The sequence below is a fragment of the Piliocolobus tephrosceles genome, chromosome 2 (assembly GCF_002776525.5).
Source record: "Piliocolobus tephrosceles isolate RC106 chromosome 2, ASM277652v3, whole genome shotgun sequence".
In the NCBI taxonomy this organism is placed as follows: Eukaryota; Metazoa; Chordata; class Mammalia; order Primates; family Cercopithecidae; genus Piliocolobus; species Piliocolobus tephrosceles.
The window spans coordinates 41,659,947-41,686,397 of NC_045435.1; the positions used below are offsets into that span (position 1 = coordinate 41,659,947).

Sequence of the window (26,451 nt, forward strand, 5' to 3'; positions counted from 1 at the left end):
TTCTTTCTTTCTTTCTTTTTTTTTTTGAGACGGAGTCTCGCTCTGTCGCCCAGGCTGGAGTGCAGTGGCCGGATCTCAGCTCACTGCAAGCTCCGCCTTCCGGGTTTACGCCATTCTCCTGCCTCAGCCTCCGGAGTAGCTGGGACTACAGGCGCCCACCACCTCGCCCGGCTGTATTTTTTAGTAGAGACAGGGTTTCACTGTATTAGCCAGGATGGTCTCGATCTCCTGACCTCGTGATCTGCCCGTCTCGGCCTCCCAAAGTGCTGGGATTACAGGCTTGAGCCACCGCGCCCGGCCTATTTCTTTTTTTTTAAAAGGCTAATCAAGTTAAGCAGTGGGAGCAGAGAAGGAACGAAGAAATCTGTAACTGCGGCTGGGCGCAGTACCTCACGCCTGTAATCCCAGTACTTTGGGAGGCTGAGGTGGGCGGATTGCTTGAGTTCAGGAATTCAAGACCAGTCTGGGCAACACAGCGAGATCCAGTCTACACAAACAGTACAAAAATCAGCTGGGTACGTTGGTGTGTGCGTGTAGTCTCAGATACTTGGGAGGGTGAAGTGGGATGACTGCAGTGAGCAATGCACTGTACTCCATCCTGGGCGACAGAGTCAGACTCTGCCTCACAAACAAAGTAAGAAATCTGTAATTGGTTGTGATCAATTAGTTGTAAATGCCACTGCATGCAGATCAGCCTAGTTTTGTTTTATATTCTTCTTCTATCTCCAGAATATTTAAAAGTTAAAACACTTCGATTTTTAGAAACTCTCATTAAATTTACCACCTAGCTGAAGATTCCTGAAGGACTTAAACAGAAAATTAATGTCCCTCTCAAATGAATAGGGCAATAACTCTACTGAATATAAACTTTCTATTTCTCTCCATTCATAAAAGAGACAGAAGCATCATTGTTCTCTAGTTTTATTATTTGTCAATTTTCCCAACACAGGAACTATAACTCATTTTGAGATTTATTCAGTGCATTTCACAGCAAAAATGAACAAGGGAATCATTAAAATTGTTGTACACAAACCAATTTTTTCTTATAATTTACAATTGGTTGAAAAAATTATTGTTTTGCTGTTTTCATCCTACTAACCTCTTTAACAGAACACAATTTATCAGAGCACAAAGCTTAAACTTCTTATGATGATGCAACAGACACAGCCTCCTACAATGGCTGATAAACAACAGGTATGTTACACACACTGATTGGAAGACCATATCAGAAAAAACAGAGTAAGGCACCACTCTTGGGAAATTAAGGTAGCTTGCAGTAACAAGTGTTGAGCACCGTAATAAGTAGGTGCTCAATAAATACATGAATGAATGATAAAAGCCATAATTAGCTCTATTCTTTTAATTGCCAGCAATTCTTCAACCTCCACAAAATACTTATTTAAAAACAGATTTGTACCTGAATACAACTTCCTGATCTTTTTTCCTGATACCTTTTAATTTCATACTGTTTCTTTAGCATTTAAGTTTCCTCAAAAAATAAAAAACAAAACCATACCTTACATGTGCATTCAGTTACACATATAAGTTCTGAATTACTGACAAGTATGAATAGAATCATTTATTTTAATTTTTAACAGAGGTAAAATAAAGCATACTTATCCAAAGGGATAACACATAATACTGGATATTAACCTAGAGGTGAAAAAAAGAAGGAAAAAAGTAACAGTTTTATTTTTTAATATTTGCTATTTTCTTTAATGCCTTAGTTCTGGAGAAAGGCTAAAATCTCATCATATTGACATGAACACATTTTTAAAAATTGTCTCTCAACTGTAATATTTAATAAAACTAGGTACTGAAAAATGTTCTGAAATTTTTCAAGTCAATGTTGTTTTCAAGTATATTAAAATGCTCAGAAGAAAAAATTCTCCATGGTTATAATTCTGATCAATCTATAAATGTACTTTTTAAAAGAGAGTTCCAACAGAGGTGGATAATGGATAAGTTCCTCAGACACAGGCATATAGTCTTTTTGAAGAAATAGAATGCCTTGTTACCACAACCTGGTTGATTTTTTTTTTTTAAACACTGATTTCAGGCACAATGGCTGAATCCACTTCTGGGTCATCTTTCTTCTCCTCTTGGTTGGTTTACAAGAGTAGTGAATACTTCAGTTATGGACAGAAAGAAAGACACAAACTCTGAAACAGAGACTTCACTTTTCACTACAAAGAAATCAAAGTCACTGAGTTCTCATTGTTGTGTGTATCTGCTGCCCCTATGCAAAAATAGGGGATTCAAACTTAATTGTAGGAGCAAGAACTGGATAAAAGATTCATCTACTGATTCAGGTAACAAGTTTTAAGATGGTATTGCTCACATCACATGAACAGGTTGGTAAGAGGTCCACTGCATTTCTTTACCACTTTGGTCTTGCTTTTGGTATTTCGGTGCCCTAGTAGGTACATTCAGGTTTAGCTAGTTTCAGTCTGCCCAATCAGGAAGCAGGTCACTCAGTGCAATGACTCCATTCTGGGAGGATTTAGGGTAAACAGAGAAGAACCTCATTTGGTCGAGTTTTAGACAGTACGTGTCACTCTGCTGGTTGTGTTGTTGGAATTATTTTCCAAAGTGGTTTATGATAAACCCAGCCATCTCCCTGAAAGAAATAAAACGATAAAGAATCATCTCTCTAATATTATCAAAATCAGTAACCAAAACTAGAAGCAACACCTTTACTGAAATGGAATTCTATTTTCACATTCAAAAAAAAGTTTTTGTGAAAGAACAAAGTCTTTGTGCTTAAGACATCAAACAATGCCTGTGGTTTAGCTAGGATTCAGGTGAGAAGGTATGGTATCGGAGGGTCTAGTTTGTGACCCATGAACATTTAATTTTGCAAGAACCATTTGTAGCAATTTTGCCAATTTCGCCAAGATGCTACAGATTGAGCCTCACTCACAGAGTTATGGGCAGCAGGCGGAGCACAGAGAAATGATCAGGAAGGTACTAACTGTTCTCCCCATCTCCACTGGCACCCCAGAACTCATTTTTTTTTCTTTTTTTTCCCCGAGACAGAGTCTTGCTCTGTCAAGCAGGCTGGAGTGTAGTGGCGTAATCTTGCTGCAATCTCCGCCTCCCGGGTTCAAGTAATTCTCCTGCCTCAGCCTCCCAAGTAGCTGGGATTACAGGTGCCCGCCACCATACCCGGCTACTTTTTATATTTTTAGTAGAGATGGTGTTTCGCCGTGTTGGCCAGGCTGGTCTCGAACTCCTGACCTCATGATCTGCCCACCTCGGCCTCCCAGAGTGCTGGGATTACAGGCGTGAGCCACAGCACCCCGCCCCCAGAGCTCATTTTTAATGATATATAGACGTTCTCACTTAGAAACTCTTCTTTCTTAGAATCTGTTTCTGGTATATCTGCTTTTTTTTTTTTTTGAGACAGTCTTGCTATAGGTCACCCAGGCTGGTCTCAAAAACAGTTGGTATTTATATACAGCCATCCTACTTTTAAAAATAAAGATGTCTAAGTGACAGCAATTCAACAAAGCCTAGTAAGCTAATGTTCCTACCAAGTGGATACGTTTTTATCTTGAGCACATGTATAACATACCTCTTTAATAAAATATTTTGTTTTCCAAGGTGTGCCTGTTTCAGTACGATGCCTTTCTTCAGTCCTCTGACGTTCTTCCAGGGTATGCTTATGCTCTGTGGCCTTATCAATTTCAGATTCTCTCAGAGAATCTGTCACATTTTTCCATAATCGCCTGAAATCCAAAAACCACACATTTTACAAGCATTCTTTAAAAGAGATAAATAGAATCAATACCCTCAAAATTACAATAATTTTATAAAATAACATTTCCTAAATCACATCTACAATGTCATGCTTATGAATTCCAAGAATAATTATACTATGTTGCTGATGGTTATGTCCGGGATGCTGCTCCTTCTGCTTCTTTTTAAATTAAAAATAATTTTTATTTTTCCAGGTTATAAAAGGAGGATTTTGGTTTTTAGAAAACTTAGAAATTAACAAGTAAAAAGAGAAGTAAATTTTCAAAGTTGAAATGTAAGCAAGACCAACTGTGCTTCTGGACATGATGAAATAATGGGGAACACATTTATTTTCCTGCCTTCATCAACCAGGAAACAGGCAACATATAGTAAAATAGTGGTTTTCAGATACTGAGCAAAAGGCAGTGCAGGGCAGTGATCCTTGAAAAAGGAAACAAATGAGGGGAGTCCTATGAGTCCTCTAACTCGCTGTCCAGAGTGTTTCTAGGCCACGCACAGTGAGAGGGAAGCTTAACAAATCTCAAGCAAAAACAAAAAACTGCCACAATTCTTTAAGGAAAGAACTGTTTGTTGAACAAACAGTGCTGGGACAACTAGATATATATGTGAAAAAAGATGTAAAAAGTTAAACATAAAACTACCATACAACCCAGCAATTCCACTCTTGGGTATTTACCCAAGAAAAATGCAAATAAATATCCACACGAAGATTTGTAGGAGAATTTCCACAGCAGTATTATTCATCATTGCCCCGAACTGGAAATGCCCATCAACTGGTAAATTTGTATAGGCAAAATGTGATATATCCATACACTGAAATACTATTCAGCAATAAAAAGCAATGAACCACTGATACATGCAATTAATACTTCATGGATGAACCTCAAAAACGTTATACTAAGGAAATAAGCCAGGCATAAGAGATCACACATTGTATGATTTATATGAAATATCTAGAAAAGGCAAATTTATAGAGACAGAAAGTTAGTGGTTCTCTGGGCTGGGGGTAATGGGGATTAACTGTAAATGAACATGAGGGATCTTACGGTAGGATGAAAATACTCTAAAACTGATTTATGGTAATAACTGTACTACTCAAGAAAGTTACTAAACATCTTTGTTTTTTCTTTCTTCCTTTCTTTCTTCCTCCCTTCCTGCCCTTCCTCCCCACCTCCCTCTTTCTCTTCTGTTCTCTTCTTTTTTCTTTTTTTGAGACAGGGTCTCACCGTCACCCAGGCTGGAGTGTGTAGTGGCACCATCTCAGCTCACTGCAACCTCTGCCTCCTGGACTCAAGCAATTCTCCTGCCTCACTTTCTTGAGTAGCTGGGACTATAGGCATGCACCACCATGCCCGGCTAATTTTTGTATTTTGAGTACAGACAGGGTTTCACCATGTTGGCCACGCTGGTCTCGAACGCCTGACCTCAAATGACCCGCCCACCTCAGCCTCCCAAAGTGCTGGATAGTACGCCACAGATCTTATAGTTCAAAGCCTTAAGGCTACATATGTATCTTAATGGCTCTAAAAGGTTTCCTAACACATTTCTGATACACATATCAGATGGCTCAAACATAAAAATGAATTTATAAGGAATTCTCCACAAATAATAAAGACGTTAAAACAAAAAAAAAACACATAACAATCCTAAAGATAAATGCCTGCCCTAATAAAACTTCTAATAAAATGAAGTAACAACTTGCAGAACTACAAAGTGAAATATTCAATTGTAATTGGTAATTTTAATAACCAATTTCAATAACTAAACTCAACTGATAGAATAAATGCACAGAAAATCTGTAAGACTACTGAAAACTACAAAAATACTGTCAACTCATTTGACCTGACACTTACAGAACACACTCACCTCAGCCTCCTGAGTAGCTGGGATTACAGGCACATGACTAGCTAATTTTTATATTTTTTTGTGGAGAGAGAGAGTTTTGCCATGTTACCCAGGCTAGCCTCAAACTCTTGGGCTCAAGAATACACATTCGTGTCAAGTTGCACATGAAACATTTACCAAGGCCAGGCGCGGTGGCTCATGAATAATTCTAGCACTCTGGGAGGGCGATGTGAGTGGATTACTTGAGGTCGAGTTCAAGACCAGCTTGGCCAACATGGTGAAACCCCATCCCTACTAAAAATATTAAAAAATTAGCTGCGTGTGGTGGTGCATGCTTATAGTCCCAGCTACTCGGGACGCTGAGGCATGAGAATTGCTTGAACCAGGGAAATGGAGGTTGCAGTGAGCCAAGACTGCACCACCGCACTCCAGCCTGGGCAACAGAGTGAGATACTACTTTGTCTCCAAAAAAAAAAAAAAGAAAAAATGAAAAAAAGAAACATTTACCAAGACAGAACATATTCAGAGTCATTAAATCTAAATAAATTTAAATAATTAAAATCATACAAAGTGTATGTTTTGACCAAAATGAAACTAAGTTAGAAATAAATAATGGAAAGATGGCTGGAAAATCTCTAAACATTTAGAAATTATCAACACATTTGTAAATAAGTTCATGAGTTAAAAAATAAAACCCACAAAAGAAATCAGAAAATATTTTGAAATGAAAACACATAAAAAGTCATTGGATAGAAATAAAGCAGTCCTCAGAGGAAAATCTATAGCATTAAACATTTAGGAAAAAAATAAATTGATGAGCTAAACCAGGGATCAAGCTATGGCCCACAGCCCATTTTTGTAAATAAATTTTTATTGCAACATAACAGTGTCTCACCATTGACTTACTGTCTATGGATATTTCATGCTACAAGGGCAGAGTTGAGTAGCTGTGGCAGAGGCTATTTGATCCACTAAGGCTAAAATATTAATTGACTGGCCTTTGACAAAAAAGTTGCTGACCCCTGACCTAAGCTTCCATTGTAAGAAATTAGAAAAAAAAAGCAAATGATTTACAATGTAAGGAGAAAAAACGAAATTTTATAAAAGAGCAACATTCAGTGAGAAAGAAAACACAAACAGACTAAATCAGTGAAGCCAGTATCTGGTTCTTTGCATAAAATTAATAAACTGATGAGAAAAAAGGTATTACAAATATAAGGAATAAGTATGGGGACATCACTACAGATCCTACACAGATAAAAAAATCAGGTAATATTAGGAACTACATGACAATAAATTTGACACATTAGGTGAAATGAACCAACTCCTTCAAAAACTACTAAAGCTCACTGAAACAGAAAACCCTAACAGTGCTATATGTTAAACATATGTAATTTGTAATTCAAAACCTTCCCCTAAAGAAAAGAACAGAGCAATATCCCTCATGTATATAGAAATTACAAAATTCATTACAAAATTTTAGCAAATAATATTCAGAAGCATCTCTTTTTTTTTTTTTTTTTTTTGAGACAGAGTGTGGCTCTGTCACCCAGGCTGGAGTGCAGTGGCGCAATCTTGGTTCACTGCAACCTCCACCTCCTGGGTTCAAGCAATTCTCATGCCTCAGCCTCCCAAGTAGCCAGGACTACAGGTACACGCCACCACACCTGGGTGAATTTTGTATTTTTAGTAGAGACACCCAGCTGATTTTTCTATTTTAAGTGGAGACGCCAGGCTGATTTTTGTATTTTTAGTAGAGACCGGGTTTCACCATGCTGGCCAGGTTGGTCTTGAACTCTTGACCTCAAGTGACACACCTGCCTTGGCCTCCCAAAATGCTGGGTTTATAGGCGTGAGTCACCACACTGGCCCAGAAGCATCTCTTTACCTGCCCATACATTCAGTCTGTGGTGATATACTGCTTTAAAGTATATACAGGAAAAATCTGGGCCAGGCACAGTGGCTCACACATGTAATTCCAGCACTTTGGGAGGCTGAGGTGGGCAGATCACCTGAGGTCAGGAGTTCAAGACCGGCCTGACCAATATGGGGAAACCCCATCTCTACTAAAAGTACAAAAAAATCAGCTGGGCGTGGTGGTGCGCACCTGTAATCCCAGCTACTTGGGAGGCTGAGGCGCGAGAATCGCTTGAGCCCAAGAGGCAGAGATTGCAGTGAGGTGAGATCATGCCACTGCACTCCAACTTGGGTGACAGAATGAGATTCCCTCTTAAAAAAAAAAAAAAAATCTGGCCTCACACTGATACAGTTTGAAAAGAGAAGACTATTTTAACAGATTTTTCAAATAATTCGATTCTTTCATATGTTTCAAAACTCGACAAGTGGTAATTTTAAAAAGGCTAGTTGCAATGTGGAAAATTAAAGAATGTCAATTGTTTTTTCAAATAATTTATATGGAAATCCACTGGTCTAATGTGCATCCTGAATGGATAATTTATCCATGCATGATTCTGTAATATCATGCATTAGTTATGTGAAAAATACTGGTTCACTGAGTTATGCAGATCTTCCAGATGCTGACATATTATACAATATTTTAAAAAATCATGTTCAATAATATCAGCGCCAAGTTCAACAGAAAACGAATTGGGAAGTTTTTAAGTTCATGGTGGCAGATAAAATTTTCTAAAATTCTAATTTTGCCTTGAAGCTCAAATTTTATTATTAGTAACATACCGTCAAATTGTTTTTCTTGAAGTGTCATATTCATGCCTTTCATTTACAAGACAAATGTCTACCTAACATTGAAATTAGAATAACCATAGTTTGTCTATCATTCTTTTAAGTAAACATTGTATTTCATGAACAAAGTGATTAGTTCTGCTTGTGACTCAAATAATTATACAAGTGCTCTTCCTTCAGATAACGACTATATTTCTTCAGTAGCCAGCACAAATGCTTATTCATATTCCTGATTTGTCATACAGAATACTAATAAGACATGTACTCGGCCAGGCATGGTGGCTCACTCCTGTAATCCCAGCACTTTGGGAGGCTGAGATGGGAGGATCACTTGAGGTCAGATGTTCACGACCAGCCTGGCCACACGGTGAAATCCTGTCTCTAGTAAAAATACAAAAAATTAGCCAGAAGTAGTGGTTGATGCCTGCAGTCCCAGCTACTCAGGAGGCTGAGGCAGGAGGATCGCTTGAACCCAGGAGGTGGAGGCTGCAGTGAGCCGAGATCGCCCGACCACACTCCAGCCTGGGTGACAGAGTGAGATCCTGTCTCAAAAAAAGAAAAAAAAAAAAAAAAAAAAAGACATCTACTCTGTAGTCCCAATTTTAAAAAACTAACAATTTGTATTGGTTTTTCAAAGACATCTTAAGAGAAGGTAGCATGCAAGTACATGGCAGTGAAGAATATAATGACTGCTTGTGACATTTGGTGCCACTGCCTAAATTAGTCCTAAGGCCCACCAGTGCTACCCACAGCATTCCTTTTGCACCATCATAAGAACCCACAGAGTGAAAAATGATAAATAACATCTTAGTACTATTATAAAAAAATTGTGAACTTGCAGATGCCCTGAGAAGGTCTCAAGGACCCAACAGGGGTCTACAAAGCAAACTTTGAGATCCTCTCCTTAGGATAAATCCCTGTAAGAATTCTTTAAAAAATCATTATTGCTGTATTTTTTGACCCACTGTGAATGTTTGATTGTGGACATTTAATCCCTTTCACACCTAGTTAGAAATTGTTTGGTTCCATTTATGTGATCTTAATGTAAGATGTTTAGTGGTTCCCTGTATATATATTTTTTGCTATTTTTAATTGATAGAGTAGTAATCCCTCATGACATAAAATTTAAACAGTACAAATAGGAATCTTATAAAAATTAAGTGTCTTTCCTATTCCAGATCCCAGTACTCTTTTCCAGAAGCAACCACTGTCAACACATTTTGGAAGCTGTACCTTATTAACACATATAGATCCACTTTATTTTTCAAGGTCTATGACACATACTGCCAAAATACCCTCTACGAAGATTATACTGGTTTAACGTCTAATCAACAGCATGAAAATGCCCATTTGCTCACACCTTTTCCCTAAAGAGTTATTATTGTAAAAACTAATTTGTCTTATTGTTTAATTTATACCTCTGAATTCTAACTACCCTAAACAATTTTTCATTTCCTTGGTTGACCATTTAAGACGTTCCTATATTTATGCACCACCTCTTTACATCCTTTGCCCAGTTTTTGTATTGGGGTACCTTTTTGTTAATAATTTAACAAAAATTTTTATGATAAAGTTTTTATGATACACACAGTGATTCTTTGACAGTAAATGTTTTTAATATTTTTGCTCCATTTACAATGTTTGGTTTTTACTAAAATGTGATTGTATATCAAAGAATCTCACAGCTGGCAAAGGGTTTAACATCAGATCAGACTAATGCTTTCAATTTACAAAGCTGATGCAAAGTGGTAAAGTGACTTGGCCAAGGTCACCATTTAGTGAAAAGGCTTAGATTAAGATTCAGAGCATCTGACTCTTTCCTGGATAGATGCAAGGATGACATACCTGGATTCAAACGGATCCTGCTTCTCCAGAGGTCTCACTCTTTTCTTCGTTACTGCCAATTTAGTCAAGTCCACATACTTTGTTTCTCCATTGCTATATGTGAACTCAAGAACACTATTCCATTCCCCTTGCACTCTGCATACCACAGTGTTGGTGATGTTGTGCTTTACTTCAGCTGTAACCCTAGAAGCAGAGAGAAAAGAAAGATACACCCTAATAAGTGATATCATGTTTGTTTCTTAGATCTGAAACCCAAGAACACAGCCTGTGAATCCTGTTGAAATTAGTTATATACCTCACTTCAATATGTCAGAGCCAAAGTTAGATTCTTTGTATGTCCTATGACGGCTTCCTTCATAATTTGTTCAGTATCAATTTTAGTCTTTAGAAAAAATGCCAGGAGTCAAATCAGAGACTTCATTATCATTAATGTCAGAATGTTATCTTTAAAATGCTTGCTACAAACAAAACTATAATACTAAAACTAAATAGAAATATGAAAAATATCAATATTTTATTTATTGCAGTCTAAAAATGTTACAACATTACAATCTATTTAACTTTTTTTTACTAGTTAATTCTACTTATTGAAATATTTGGCATCCCTACATTTGAAGTCTGGATACATCAATCCTATATTAAACTACATAAGCCTAATTTTAAATTTAGAAACCACACAAACCAATAAGAGGTAGAAAAATATAAAAGAATACGTTAAAATGTTTAAAATGCTCTTGCCAAAAGAGAAAAATTAAAAGAGTACTGGTCTACAAAAACTATCATTATCACCACAGAACTCAGAGAGACCTTAAACATTACTGCTATTGAAGTTTAACGAAGAGTCACCACAGCCATATATATATAATAGCTATATATATGGCTGTTTATCAACAGATAGCTGTATTGATGCAGCACAAATACATCAATAGGAACAGGCTAGGAATAGGAACAGGTGTAATTATTATTATTATTATTTTTGAGACAGAGTCTCGCTCTGTTGCCTAGGCTGGAGTGCAGTGGTGTGATCTTGGCTCACTGCAACCTCTGCCTCCTGGGTTAAAGTGATTCTCCTGCTTCAGCCTCCCACCTAGCTGGAGTAGCTGGGATTACAGGTATGCGTCACCATGCCCGGCAAATTTTTGTATTTTTAGTAGAGATGGGGTTTCGCCATGTTAGCCTGGCTGGTCTTGAACTCTGACCTCAGGTGATCTGTGTGCCTCGGCCTCCCAAAGTGCTGGGATTACAGGTGTGAGCCACTGTGCCTGGACTGTAGCTATTTTTAGTGAAGTATTTTATGTTCACTCTAGGACACAGATAACAACAGGGTCAGATCAGATAGAGGTTCAGAACTTAGGGAATGACAGGCAAAAGTTAGGGTCTAATCAGTGTACCAGAGAATGTGGCTTATCTAGATTCAAAAGGAAATCCAAAGACCAAAGTCTAGAGGTTCAAGTGACAGTTCAGGAATCCCAAGTAGCATTCGTCCGGCATAAGCTAAGGGAACAAGAAGGACAAAGTGGAATTCAGGGAGTCCAGTTTCAGTTTTAAGCAAGCGGTCTGTGAACTCAGCTCAAGGCAGAGGTGTAAGGAGCTCAATAAGCAAATTATTTATAAGCCAGATCTCTGGAATCTAAGAGCAAATCAAACATTCACAATCAAGAGTTAAGAGTAATTTTATCTACTAAAAATATAAAAAAAATAGCTGCGCGTAGTGACACAGGCCTGTAATCTCAGCTACTCAGGAGGCTGAGGCATGAGAATTGCTTGAACCCGGGAGGCAGAGGTTGCAGTGAGCCAAGATTACACCCCTGCCCTCCAGCCTGGGTGACAGAGGATGGCTCTGTCTCAAAAAAAAAAAAGAGTAGTTGTATGGTTGTAGCTCACTGGACACAGAGAACACCAAGACTATCAGTCAACTTGATTACAGCAGGAATGGGAACCCTGGGTTATGCCTCAAAGCATACACACTTAAATAACTGCCCCGGTTTCTTGCCAGTGTGAATGTTTTTTGTGATGTCATTGCATGCTTCCTCTCTGATCCCACTTGCCAACATCCTTCCCTTCCTTGAAAATTTATCTCTATCAAACAGGATATGAGGAAGTAACACTGAACATTTATCTAGTCTGTTTCCCATCCACATACACCATTCTAAGATAATCAGCTCCTCGCTTGATCTTTCTTTTACGACCATAGCACATCTCTCAAGTTACTGTTATCTCCCATAAGGCTTTCCAATGGACAATCTTAGGGACCTGTTCATGACTGCTGGCTATTACAGGGTCCGTATTGTTTAGAGCAGCTACACAGCAAAAGCAGCGTGAAGAGAAGTGGGGCAGGGGACACGAATCACATATACTACAGGCAGGCCATGAGGAACTTGCAGAGGAGCACAAGGAGGAAGACGGCCTCATCACTTTGCTTATAACAATTCTTCACAACAGTCTAGGGCAACCAGCACACTTCTTCTGTAAAGGACCAGAAAGTAACTGTCTCAGGATTCTCAGGCCAGACCGTCTCTATTGAAACTACTTAACTTTGTCACTGTAGCATGAAAGCAGACAGAAACAAGTACATGAATGTGCATGACTGTGTTCCAATAAAATTTAATTTACAAAAACAGGTGTCACTAAAGGCTTGAGCTCTTTACTTCCATTGCATACAGTCCTTAGGGAACTGATCACACAGTAATATTATTATTGGTTTGCCATCCTTGCCCCTTGCCAAGACTGTAATCTCTTTAACAGGCATGGAATGGGTCTCATCTCCGTAGCCCCATTTAGCACTTAGCAGAGTGCCTGATAAACAGTGAGTTTATTGCCTGAACTAATGAATGAGAAAACAAAACCTCAATTATATTATCACTACATAGAATAAGAGTGAGCAAAAGCATACATACACAAGAGGATGCCAATGTGTGCATGGAGGGGGAGTTAACATTTTTTGAACATTTAAAATATGCTGGGCATTTTACATAAATTATTTGCCAAGCCTTGTGACTATCCCATTTCTGTAGATGAAGAAACTAAGGCTCAAAAATTTAGGTAAGGTGCCCCAAATCTCTCTCTCTCTCTCTCTTATTATTTGTTTTGGACAGTCCTGCTCTGTCACCCAGGCTGGACTTCAGTGGTGAAATCATGGCTTACTGCAGCCTTGACCACTTAGGATCAAGCCATCCATCCGCCTCAACCTCCTGAGCAGCTGGAACTACAGGCATGTGCCATCATGCTCAGCTAACTTTTTAATTTTTATTCTTATAGAAAGTGGGTCTCACAACGTTGCCCAGGCTGGTATTAAACTCCTGGGTTCAAGCGATCCTCCCACCTCAGCTTCCCAAAGTGCTGGGATTAGAGGCATGAGCCACTGTACCCGGCCCCCAAATCTTGTAGTTAGTAAAATAATAGAGTCAGGATTTGAATACATGTCTAAAGGACTCCAAAGTCCGGTTCTTCCCAATACTTCTAGGTACAAATTTCCTTAAAACAACTTGACCTGAGGTCTGACATTACCATTATTTTGTAGCTATGATATACAAATAAAAAATTAGGTACTTCAGAGAAACATTTTATAGGACAAAGGGAAATTGAGAAAACCCAAAGAAATAAATTTCTGCTCCAATTCAAATTTGTCATTCTGCTTACATGCAGCAGCATGAAGAAACAGACTTCCTGCATAAACAGAAGATACAAAGGCGGAGCTTAGGAATTTAGGAAGTAAAAGCTTGTACCAAACTACCATAAGAAAGGTATATTTAAAAAGTTATGCCAATGATTAACACAAGGCAAAATAAGTTAGGTTATGGAAAGTGATTCTTTTTTTTTTTTTTGAGACGCAGTTCCCTTCTTGTGGAGTGCAATGGTGTGATCTCGGCTTGGCACAATCTCAGCTGACGGCAACCTCCACTATTCCAGCTATTCTTCTGCCCCAGCCTCCCAAGTAGCTGGGATTATAGGCCTGTGCCACCACGCTCCGCTAATTTTGTATTTTTAGTAGAGACGGGGTTTCTCCATGTTGGTCAGGCTGGTCTTGAACTCCCGACCTCAGGTGATCCACCCATCTCGGCCTCTCAAAGTGCTGCGATTACAGGCATAAGCCACCATGCCTAGCCAAAAGTGATTCTTAATCTTAGGGAAATTCTGAAATACTTGATAATTCTTTAAAAGCTGTCTGGTAAGAGTAGAAAGGAAATGGTTATTGAATCAGATAGATCAGTTCTGTTGAAGGTCTTAAACAGTCTCAATTTTCTCATCTATAAAACTAATACCTTTCCCTCATGGGGCTAGTAAGTTTTTTTTTTTTTTTTTTTTTTTTTTTGAGACAGTCTTGCTCTGTTGCCCAGGCTGGAGTGCAGTGGCGTAATCTCAACTCACTGCAACCTCCACCTCCCAGGTTCAAGCGATTCTCATGTCTTGGCCTCCTAAGTAGCTGGGATTACAGGTGCATGCCACCACGCCCAGCTAATGTTTGTATTTTTGGTAGAGATGCAGTTTCACCATGTTGCCCAGGCTGGTCTTGAACTCCTGACCTCAGGTGATCCACCCGACTCGGCCTCCCAAAGTACGAAGATTACAGGCATGAGCCACGGCGTCCCAAAGTGTTGGGATTACAGGCATGAGCTACCGTGCCTGGTCAAGAATGGTTTTTAGAAGCAATTTTACCAAATGGTTAATTATATCCTATAAAAAACAGTTATATAAATGTTGCCAAAACCAAACTTAAATATTCAAAAATAAGATATTAATTCCCTTTAACAGGTTAAGGTACTGGCTTCTTGTGGTTACTATATAGGTGCTAATATCTTAACCATCAGGCAAGTTCTCCAAATCCAAGTCAAATTCTGGATCCTTTATGACTGAGGCAATTGAAAGGCTGTCTTAAAGATAAAAAATATTTCTAACACAGAAATCTAAGATTTCAACAAAGCACTTGCCTAGGATTTGAGCAGATCAGAATTTTCTCCTTGACAAAAACTTTGCCTCTCTCCACAACTCAGGCTTATGGAGATGAGATGGCCCTACATGCGGGTGAGAACGCAATTAAAATTTTACTTTCAAAAAAAAAAAAAAAAAGGTTTCTTGACCAAATCTACAATATCTCAAGTATGTACATCTTGTGTCAATAAATAACATAGAATACAGAATATGCTGCCCTTAAGATAGTTAGCAAAGAGCTAAATCTTACATTGTTGTCCCATTCATCTCTAAGGTGAGAACTGATAAATAGTAAAACATATGCTTTCTCGCTTTTTAAAAACTTGACAAGTCAGCCTTTTAGATTTTCTAGATCCTGTCTCTCAGAGCTCCCTGAGATACCAGAAAACCACTGGTTATGTTAACTTAGCTTCAAATAGAAAATATTTTATTGACTGAAAGTTAGCTTTGGGTTTCACTGATGGTATATATAAAAAATTCACATGAAGCGTAATTACATTTTATGGAGAGCTACTGAAGAAGATACTATTATGTTACTCGATGTCACTATGTAAGGACACATGCAACAAATCCCTTTAGAATTTAGTGCCAGGAAAATAGTTTATCTATCTTGAAAAAGTGATATGCTTCCTTTATCAGACATTGGGAAGTATGCTGAGCATCATGTTTCTTTATTTGCTTTAACAGACGAATCAAAACTAAAAATTGATTTTTTAGCTATAGTAATCATCTAATCCTAGCTTCACAGTACCATTGTCCTTACCCACCTTTATGGTATTATGATAGACTTTATTTTTAACTATTATATATGAGTTTTTCCTAAAAGCCTTACAAATGCTTTCCAAAAATAGTATCCTGGATTATAATCTCAGACTGAAAGCTTCTTGCAGGCAGTTAGTTTTTATTTCTCTGTATCTCTAGTATGCAGAAAAGTTATAATGTGTGTGTGTGTGTATATGTATACACACATATATATGTGTATATATATATACACACATATACACACACACACACACACATCTACATATCCTAAAATCTTTATGATATTACACCACGCACTATATATATAGGCATCCTAAAGTGAGTGTGGAAAATGGGAACAGAAGGTGGACATGAGAATGGGGAATAGTTAAGTAGGCTCACTTGGCTGCATCAGAGATAGATGTGGAAAATGAGGGAGTAAGGGAAGACAGGTAGAATATAATATATTTATACCAAATGCAGACAGCAGATAATGTGTCTGTCCCAACTGCAGAGAGCAGTTAAAAAAAACTAGGCTATGTCTGAGGAAGGAGGCATGAGCATTAAATAAAGACATGGAGAAGACCTTAGTTATAATAATCTGTAAGCACAAATAAGAAAAGGTGTCAAGAATAAGAAATTTGGCTGAGCATGGTGGCTCACGCCTGTAATCTTGACTCTTTGGGAAGCCAAGGATTGCTTGAGCCCAGAAGTTCAAAACCAGCCTGAGCAACATAGGGAGATCCTGTCTCTTATAAAAAAAAAAAAAAAAAAATCTTTTTTTTTTTTTTAAGACAGAGTCCTGTTCTGTCACCCACGCTGAAGCACAGTGGCACGATCACGGCTCATTGCAACCTCTGCCTCCCAGGTTCAAGCAGTTCTCCTGCCTCAGCCTCCTGTGGCATTACAGGCACCTTCCACCACACCCGGTCAATTTTTTTTTTTTTTTTTTTTTTTTTTTTGAGATGGAGTTTCACTCTTGTTACCCCGGCTGGAGTACAGTGGCGCAACCTCAGCTCACTGCAACCTCTGCCTACTAGATTCAAGCAATCCTCCAGCCTAGCCGCCTGAATAGCTGGGATTATAGGCATGCGCCACCATACCCAGCTAATTTTGTATTTTTAGTAGAGACGGGGGGGGGGGTCTCGCCATTTTGGCTAGGCTGGTCTCGAACTCCTGACCTCAGGTGATCCACCCATGACTAAAAAATCACATGTGACTAAGAAATACAAATATTAGCCGGGTGTGGTGGCTCCCAGCATTTTGGAAGGTTGAGGCAGGCAGATCACTGGAGGCCAGGAGTTCGAGACCAGCCTGGCCAACATGGCGAAAGCCCATCTCAACTAAAAATACAAAAAGTAGCCAGGCATGGTGGCACATGCCTATAATCACAGCTACTTGGGAGGCTGAGGCACAAAAATTGCTTGAACCCAGGAGGCGGTTGCAAGGAGCCAAAATCGGTGCCACTGCACTCCAGCCTAGGCGACAGAGTGAGACTCTGTCTCAAAAAAACAAATGACAAAAAAAGAAATACATCAGTATCATTGAAAATAAGAAGTGCTGGATCTGGAAATTTATCACTGCAAGTTGCTTCCACCTAAGCATCTACTAAAACACATACACTGGCTTTAATCATTGTGCTTCCTGAACCATTCTTCATGATTAGATATATTTCCACCCTAACTTGTAGCTATAGCTGCCTTCACTGAGGTCCAGATCCAAATCTGTATCCCTTAAAGGTAGAATTGGGCCAGAGACTACAAGTTCATTTGTTAGAAATTCTATTGTAAAGCTCGCTAGTTACTTCATCTGGAAAATTTTTAAGAGTAGATATCTTAATGTTGCTACTTTAAAAAATAGAGCATGATATTTAGAATGCCTTAAAAGATGAAATATTTTAAACAAGAAATAAACATGAATACAAATCCAACTTCACATAAAACAGAGCAGAAAAAGAATAAGGAGTTGTAATACAAAATCAAAGTGGAAGAATAAGAACGAGATATCATTAAAATGTGCTTACCGATGCAGTTTGCCACCATAAAATGGCTTGGTATGAAAAGTGATGCTGGCTGAATATCCAGTTTTTGCACAGTTGACACTGACTTTGCCACCCAGTTCTACCCAAGGAACAGTCAAAATTGACCGAGCATATGCACAAGGTAGAGAAAATGTGTACTCTTCTCCATGCTCCAACAGACTAAGGATACCTGAATGTGAAAACATGAGGGTGGTTAAAATCTTTTTAAAGAAACAGCTATCGAAAAAATCCATATTAATTTTTTTCCTGTCTAGTAAATAAGCATCATTATTTTTCCTAATCTTCATTTAACTTTCATGGAACTGACTTCATTTATAACTATATCTGACAATAGTACCAGGCAATAGTGAATCAGGTTTACTTTCACTATGACCTTTCTGTCAATTTGAGGTTCATGGGTCCAGTAAATGTTACAGTGGAAACATTTCAAGGGTTTCCTCCAATGCTCCTAAAAATAATTTTTTTTTTTTTTTTTTGAAGACGGAGTTTTGTGATTATTGCCCAAGCTGGAGTGCAGTGGCGTGATCTTGGCTCATTGCAACTTCTGACTCCCAAGTCAAACGATTCTCCTGCCTCACCCTTCCGAGTAGCTGGTATTACAGGTGCCCGCCACCATGCCTGGCTAATTTTTTTTGCATTTTTAGTGGAGATGGGGTTTCACCATGTTGGCCAGGCTGGTCTCAAACTCCTGACCTGAGGCGATCCACCTGCTTTGGCCTCTCAAAATGCTGGGATTACAGGAGTGAGCCACTGTGCCTGGCCCTTAAAAATAATTTTTTAAAAAAGGCCTTCAGTCAGAGTTTAAGACAATGGTATGCTAAAATTTTACCATTAGTATGAATAACTTTTTAGCAGTTTGGGAATAACTAGATGTTCAATGTTATTAAGTCACAGACATTGATCTAAGACAGTATAATGGGAAAAAATTGTTCTTCATTCTATTCTATGTATATTAAGAAAGAAAAAATGTTGTTTGATTATAAAAACTATGGTCATAATAATTTTGTTTGCCAAATTATAAAATATTTATGGTGAAGTTAGAAGAGATAACAGTGGTGGTTTTCAAACAAATGTTATTCTAATGGAGAAAGGAGCTTGTTCCATATTAAGTGACTCTAATTACAGATGGTTAAAAAGGTTTTATAAAAAGGGGACTACATTAATGAATAATCACTCTATACTAGATAATCAAGGGATACTAAGGATACTCAAGCTACATTACTAACCTTCTAAACTCATTACCTGTGGCATCAAATCAACAGACCACATATTGAAGTGGATATGTACTACTAGTCCAAACGTTTATGGCATCTCCCTTTTAATAAATGCTCGTTAAGCACTCACTTCTTAATGTTCACAAATAAGGAGAAGTGTTTAAATATTTTAATATAGACAATTTTTAGGATATGCGAATAGACAAAATGAGACTCTAAAGTAGCCTACATAAAGCAACATCAACTATTTTTTTTTTTTGTATTGCTCTTAACAGTCTTCACAAAGAGCAACAATAAATTAAGGTTTATTGAGCCATTTCATAAAAAACATGGTTCTGGCTATAATATATTTATACATAATGAGAGCTGTCAGATGACAGACAACATACTTGTATATATTTTAAGTCTCTTTTTTTTTTTTGAGATGGAGTTTCACTCTTGATGCCCAGGCTGGAGTGCAATGGCACAACCTCGGCTCACTGTAACGTCTGCCTCCCGGGTTCAAGCGATTATCCTGCCTCAGCCTCCCAAGTAGCTGGGATTACAGGCACCCACCACCACACCTGACTACTTTTTTTGTATTTTTAGTAGAGACAGAGTTTCACCATGTTGGCCAGGCTGGTCTTGAATTCCTGAACTCATGTGATCCACCCACCTCGGCCTCCCGAAGTGCTGAGATTACAGGCATGAGTCACCACACCCAGCACCATTCCTGATTTTTACTTACTTTCTGTTGCGGGTATTGATAACCATTTAATTTCCTATATATTCCACTAATATATAGCAGCACGATAAAAAATTATTTACATACCTCCTTCATAATTAAAGCATGGTTAAGATATGAATGCTTTTCTCCATTTCTTTTTTTAAAAATTTTACATTTGAGACAAGGTCCTCCTCTGTCACGCAGCTGGTGTGCAGTGGCACGATCATGGCTCACTGCTGCCTCAATTTCCCGAGCTCAAGTGATCCTGCCACCTCAGTCTCCCAAGTACCTGGGATTATAGAAGCAAGCCACCATGCCCAGTTAATTTTTTTAAATTTATTTTTGCAGAGATAGGCTCTCATTATGTTGCCCAGTCTCGTCTCCAACTCCTGGGCTCAAGCTATCCTTCCACTTCAGCCCAGCAAAGTATTGAGATTACAGGTGTGAGACACTGTGCTCGGCTTTTCTTCACTTCTTGAAGTATTTCCTTTCTTGTAGTGTGAGAGGCTACCATTCCCAGATTCTTACTGTTACATGAACTGGTAAGAGTAACTGTCCTAGGCTGGACGCGGTGGCTCAAGCCTGTAATCCCAGCACTCTGGGAGGCCGAGACGGGCGGATCACGAGGTCAGGAGATCAAGATCATCCTGGCTAACACGGTGAAACCCCATCTCTACTAAAAAAATACAAAAAACTAGCCGGGCTAGGTGGCGGCGCCTGTAGTCCCAGCTACTTGGGAGGCTGAGGCAGGAGAATGGTGTGAACCCAGGAGGCGGAGCTTGCAGTGAGCTGAGATCCGGCCACTGCACTCCAGCCTGGGCCACAGAGCGAGACTCCATTTCAAAAAAAAAAAAAACCAGTAACTGTCCTTTGGAAGAGTGTCAAAGAATATGTTTCTAAATGTGTCTATTTCTTAACCTTTATGACCTTAGACATGTCTCATCACCTCTAGACTTTTTTTTTTCACTTATAAAATAAGCAAATTGATCTATGAAGTGCTTAAGGCTAACGTTATGGAGTTTATAACGAAGGGTAGCAAACTTTTTTTTAAACTAATAAAATATGAATGATTTCAGCTGGGTGTAGTGGCTCACATGAGCTCACAAGTTTGAGACCAGCCTGGGCAACACGGCGAAATCTCGTCTCTACAAAAAAATACAAAAATTAGTTGGGCATGATGGTGCATGCCTGTAATCCCAGCTACTGTGGAAGCTGGGGTGGGAGGATGGCCTGAGCCTGGGAGGCAGAGATTGCAGTAAGCCGAGATGGCCCCACTGCACTTCTACCTGGGCGATACAGCTAGACCACGAGACACACACACACACACACACACACACACACACACACACACACACACGAGACAGTACTAAGGTTATAAAAGTTGTAATTAACTTGAAATATTATTTGGAAATTGGTAAGACATACTACAACAGAACTTAAAAATGGGGAAAACTGAAAAAGAGGATATTTTCTTCATAATGACTAAAATACAATCTCAAAATATTAGAGTGACAGGCTTAAATGATGCCATGCTTACATTGTAAAATGACATTCAGAGCAAAGTGTTCTTTGCATAAGTGTTTTCCTTTAACATAAAAGTGGTAGTTTTTTTCCTATCATTATATTTTCATTAACTCTTCAATAATTTCTGTGGAGATTTTTGTTTTTGTTTCATATTCTTGGCCAAAAAACACTGTATTTCCAAAAATAATTTTTCACAATCTTCTGATGAAGTAGAATTAAATTTTATCAGTATGTGTTTTTAAATATTCTATGAATAGAGGCCCCCATCTCCTAAAGTGCTGAGATTACAGGCTAATGCCTGGAGGTAGAGGCCAAAAGATCACTTGAGCCCAGCAGGAGTTCATGACCAGCCTGGGCAACATATTGAGACTCTGTCTCTAAAACTAAAAATAAAAAAAATTAGCCTAGCATGGTGGTACGTGCCTGTAGTCCTAGCTACTTGGGAGGCTGAGGGAGGAGGATGGCTTGAGCCAAGTAGGTCAAGGCTGCAGTTAGTTATGACCATGCTACTGCACTTCAGCCTGGGCAACAGAGCAAGACCCTGTTTCTAAAAAAAAAAAAAAAAATTAAAAAAAAAAAGATTTACCTATTTTTTTTTTTGTGATTTTTATAATAATAAAAATTTGGGACCAACCTCAATGTCCAAATAAAGGGAAATGTTTAAATAAAAGATGGAAAATATATTTCATAGAATATTATGCAGTCATTAAAATGTTTTATTAATGACATGAGAAAGCGAATATATTTAATTAAAAAGGAGGACACAAAACTATATATATTATTAATTCTAATTTTATAAGGCTAAAAGTCCTGAATATACACACACAGAAAAAGTATAAAATATTGAATTTTATATATATATATATATGGATGCAGGCATTACAGAAACTTTTATTTTCTGCTTTGTACTTTTCTAGTTTTCCAAATATTTGATAAGAAATATTTAAAAACGCCAGGCACGGTGGCTCATGCCTGTAATCCCATCACTTTGGGAGGCCAAGGCGGGTGGATCATCAGAGGTCAGGAGTTTGAGATCAGCCTAACCAACATGGTGAAACCCCGTCTCTACTAACAATACGAAAATTAGCTGGTTGTGGTGGCATGGTGGTGGGCGCCTGTAATCTCAGCTACTCGTGAGTCTGAGGCTACTCGTGAGTCTGAGGCAGAAGAATTGCTTGAACCTGGGAGGCAGAGGTTGCAGTGAGCTGAGATCGCGCCACTGCACTCCAGCCTGGGCGACAGAGCGAGACTCCATCTCAAAAAAAAGAAAAGAAAAGAAATATTTAAAATCAGAAAAAATTATTTAAAAAGAGAATTTACATTAGTTCATAGATATACTCCTTCCATCCCCACCAAGAAGCATTCTGGAACACTCTAGGAATTGGAGCTAAAAATTAACTTAACATTTTAAACTTATAGTTAATATTTATCTAGGGTTCCTAAATTTAAGATTGTAGTTTGATATTAAAAATTGTAAAACAGGCACTTGACCTTCACGTGCCTGCTTGGGTTTCTTCCAAATGAATTATCCTTTCTTTCCTGTTCTAAAGCCTTTTTAAATAAACTTTCATTCCTGCTTGAAAAAAAATATATATATATGTAAAATAATTTTTCTACTTACCTTCTCCAACCATTGTCACGCCTATTGACATGCCTAAGAACTTGCTCTTAGTCCAGACATGCGCGTTTACACACATCTTCCTCTCTGTACATTCTGCATAAAATCCTGAGACTGGAGGATGATGAGAAACCTGCTCAGCAACAAATCTGACTGTGTAACAATCTGCTCCCACCTGGTTCAAAGACTCCTCCGATAAAGGAGCATGATTTGTGACTCCCTGGGTGGAAGAACTGCTAAAAACACTGGATGCTACTTCGCTTTTTGGCATCCTCCAGGAACAGTGAAATGTTTCTCCAATGATAGGATTGTAGGGTTTTTTAGCAATGGCTCCCTTACGGCCTTCATGAAATGAGGTAAGGTAGTACTCAACAAAGCGAATCATTCTGTCCTCAGGTGTGGCTCCATTAGTGATGGCTATAAATAGGTCTGGATGAGACATAAAGTCTGCATACATTTCCAGCAAGGAACGCTTCTCTAGGATAAATGTAGGAAGCACCACCTAAAACAACAACAACAATCAATGAAAGAGGGGAAATTTAATCCATGTGTAGCATATCTGTAGACAACTATTCTCTCTGAAAACATTTCATTCTAGATGGGTATTAAAAACAAAGTCATAGAGAAAAAGTATTTAGTCACATTAAAAAATGAGCATTCTTGGCCAGGCACAGGGTCTCATGCCTATAATGACAGCACTTTCGGAGGCCAAGTTGGGAGGATTGTTTCAGCACAGTAGTTTAAGACCAGCCGAGGCAACCCAGTGGAACCCTGTCTCTATAAAAGATACGAAAATTAGCTGGGCATGGTGCCTTGTGCCTGTAGTCCCAGCTGCTCAGGAGGCTGAGGTGGGAGGATCACTTGAGCCTGGGAGGTCGAGGCTACGATCAGCCATGACTGTGCCACTGCACTTGTACCTAAGCAACAGAGTGAGACCCTATCTTAGAAGGAAAAAAAAAAAGCATTCCTACAAGGAAATGCAAACCTGCCCAAGATTAAAATAAATTCAAGAGGGTTAGAAGAAACTTCAAAAAAATCCTCACACTTCTAGACTGGATAAAAGTATCACCAGGGAAATGGCGTTAAAACTCAAAGTAAATGTTAGCCTGCCTTTGCTTCTTTCCTATGTTAAAATTAAACTGTAGATGAATGACCAAGACATGAGAAGAGTCAATAAATGTCATTCCCTGAGAACAGACTAAAGAGATCACAGACCAAAGCAAAAACTGCAACATATATTTAATCTTAAGTACAAGAGAACTATTTCCAATAAGAGAACTTTTTATACTTAAAACCAGGTAAGTATAAGAAAGATTAAATATTTTACTTAAAGCAGAGTTGGGAGAGGCACTGCAAAAGGGTTCAAACCTCTGAGAAAGCAAAATCTGGCAATATTTTTCAGGAGCCCTAAGATGCTCTTAACCATTTAGCCTAGTACTTATTATTCTAAGAATCTAGCCTTAGGAAGTAAATAATTGAATGAAGGAAAAGCAATGTGAAAAAATAATTAGAACAACCTCCATTTTAAACTATGGTTCTAGCTAACTGAAGTAGGGAACTTTCATTTAATTGACTATTATAGTCATTTAAAAAGATGGTTTTGAAGATGATATAAATAATACAAAAGACAGTGGGTGTTGCAGATTCAGTTGGTGAATTGAACACATGCATCTTAATTTCATTTTCTACCAAAATTCTATAGAAATTAAATAAACTTCATATAAAGACAAACCCAGAGATACCAGGAAAGTAGACAAAACACAACAAAATTTTGAGAGTTCCTAACTAGAAACCTGAAACTCAGGCAGTAGATTACAATATGCAGATTCCTGAAAAGGCTCAGGAGCTGACAGCACTAGGTGCCTCTGGATCTGGGGGTTCACAGAAATGCTAAAATAAAAATAACTGAGTAAAATCTGTATGGAAAGCAATTAGATGCCTAACTCACACCCCCAACTCCACACTGTTAGTAACTACCCTCTTAGACCGCAAAGTCTAGAGGTTTAGCCTCCGGATAAACAAGGTGGTCTATTCTCTAGACTGGAGAATAGCATGGAATTCTAAGAGAGTGGATACCAAGTGATACATAACAAGGGCATTTAATAACTTCATGTAAACTAAATGTTAGCTATTAACACCCTCTCTCATGCAGCCGCCCTCTCCTTTTTAACTACTTTTGGACTCACCAAGTACGAGATGAAAAAATTTTTCTTCTGGGAAATTTGACTAAACCTAGAGGAAAAACCTAATGATACTGACACCAAGTTTCTCAACAAATGGCCCACCCAGATTATGGGACAATGAAAAACATAGGCGCCACCTATGTGTTAAAGCTTAAAGTCAGGTTTTAGTTTCCTTAAACTTAATTGTGAGCAGAAAAGAAATACTGATTTCCGAGAAAACCTCTAACTAGGAATATAAAGAACAAAATAAAGAAATGGATTTGGAGAAACAGAAACCTCAAAGGAGGGGAAAAAATTAAAAAAAAAAATCTTCAGAGAATTAAGAAGATACTATATACATACAAGAATGCTTTTTAAAAAAATCAGCACATTTAAAAACATAACAATAATTAAAAGTCAAAAGAAGGGTTGAAAGATAAAAGGTGAGGAAATCTCCCAAAACACCAAAGCCAGACAAAGAGAGAAAAGGAAAAGTAGGAGAGAAAAATAAAAGACCAGACCAGGAAGTCTAATGGCCATATAATAAGGATTTCAGAGAAAAAAAACAAACAAACAAACAAAAAAAAATTGGAAGAAAGAAAAATCATTGTGATGGTTAATATTGAGTGTCAACTTGATTGGATTGAAGGATGCAAAGTAATGTTCCTGGGTGCGCCTGTGAGGGTGTTGCCAAAGGGGATTAACATTTGAGTCAGTGGACTGGGAGAGGCAGACCCACCCTCAATCTGCATAGGCACCATCTAATCAGCTGCTAGGATAAAAGCTGGCAAGGGAACATGGAAGGACTAGACTTGCTGAGTCTTCTGGCCCACATCTTTCTCCTGTGCTGGATGCGTCCTGCCCTCAAACATTGGACTCCAAATTCTTCGCTTTTGGACTCTTGGACCTTCAACCACAGACTGAAAGCTGCACTGCTGGCTTCCCTACTTTTGAAGTTTGGGAACTCGGACTGGATTCCTTGCTCCTCACCTTGCAGATGGCCTATTATGGGACTTTATTTTGCGATTATGTGAGTCAATACTCCTTAATACACTCCCCTTTATGTATCTATCTATCCTATTATTTCTGTCCTTCGAGAGAACCCTAATACAATCATCAAAGAAATAATTCAAGAAAATTTCAGAGAACTCAAAACCATGAGTTGTCACACTGAAAAGGCCCACTGAGTACCCAGATACAATGGATAAAAGAAACCTACATCAATGTCATAATACCAAGACATGACAAAGAGAAGATTCTAAACAATTTTGGAGAGAAAAACTACAAAACAAGTCACAAACAAAAGATCAGGAATCAGAATGACTTCAGTCTTTTTATTAGAACCTTGTAGCAAGGAGACA

The 26,451-nt window shown here is 38.4% G+C and overlaps 1 protein-coding gene across 1 annotated transcript in view; it reads right to left on the reverse strand.

Annotated features, from left to right (window-relative positions):
• Positions 1 to 908: 908 nt before the first annotated feature.
• Positions 909 to 26,451, reverse strand: part of OSBPL11 (oxysterol binding protein like 11) — a 72,891-nt gene continuing 47,348 nt past the window's right edge. Inside the window, exons 9-13 of the mRNA XM_023215242.3 lie at positions 22,932 to 23,430; positions 17,849 to 18,035; positions 10,156 to 10,338; positions 3,578 to 3,731; positions 909 to 2,620 (exon numbers count right to left, since the gene is read on the reverse strand). Coding sequence (XP_023071010.1) covers positions 2,555 to 2,620; positions 3,578 to 3,731; positions 10,156 to 10,338; positions 17,849 to 18,035; positions 22,932 to 23,430 — 1,089 coding nt within the window. The 3' untranslated portion in view covers positions 909 to 2,554. The remainder of the gene's footprint in view (positions 2,621 to 3,577; positions 3,732 to 10,155; positions 10,339 to 17,848; positions 18,036 to 22,931; positions 23,431 to 26,451) is intronic.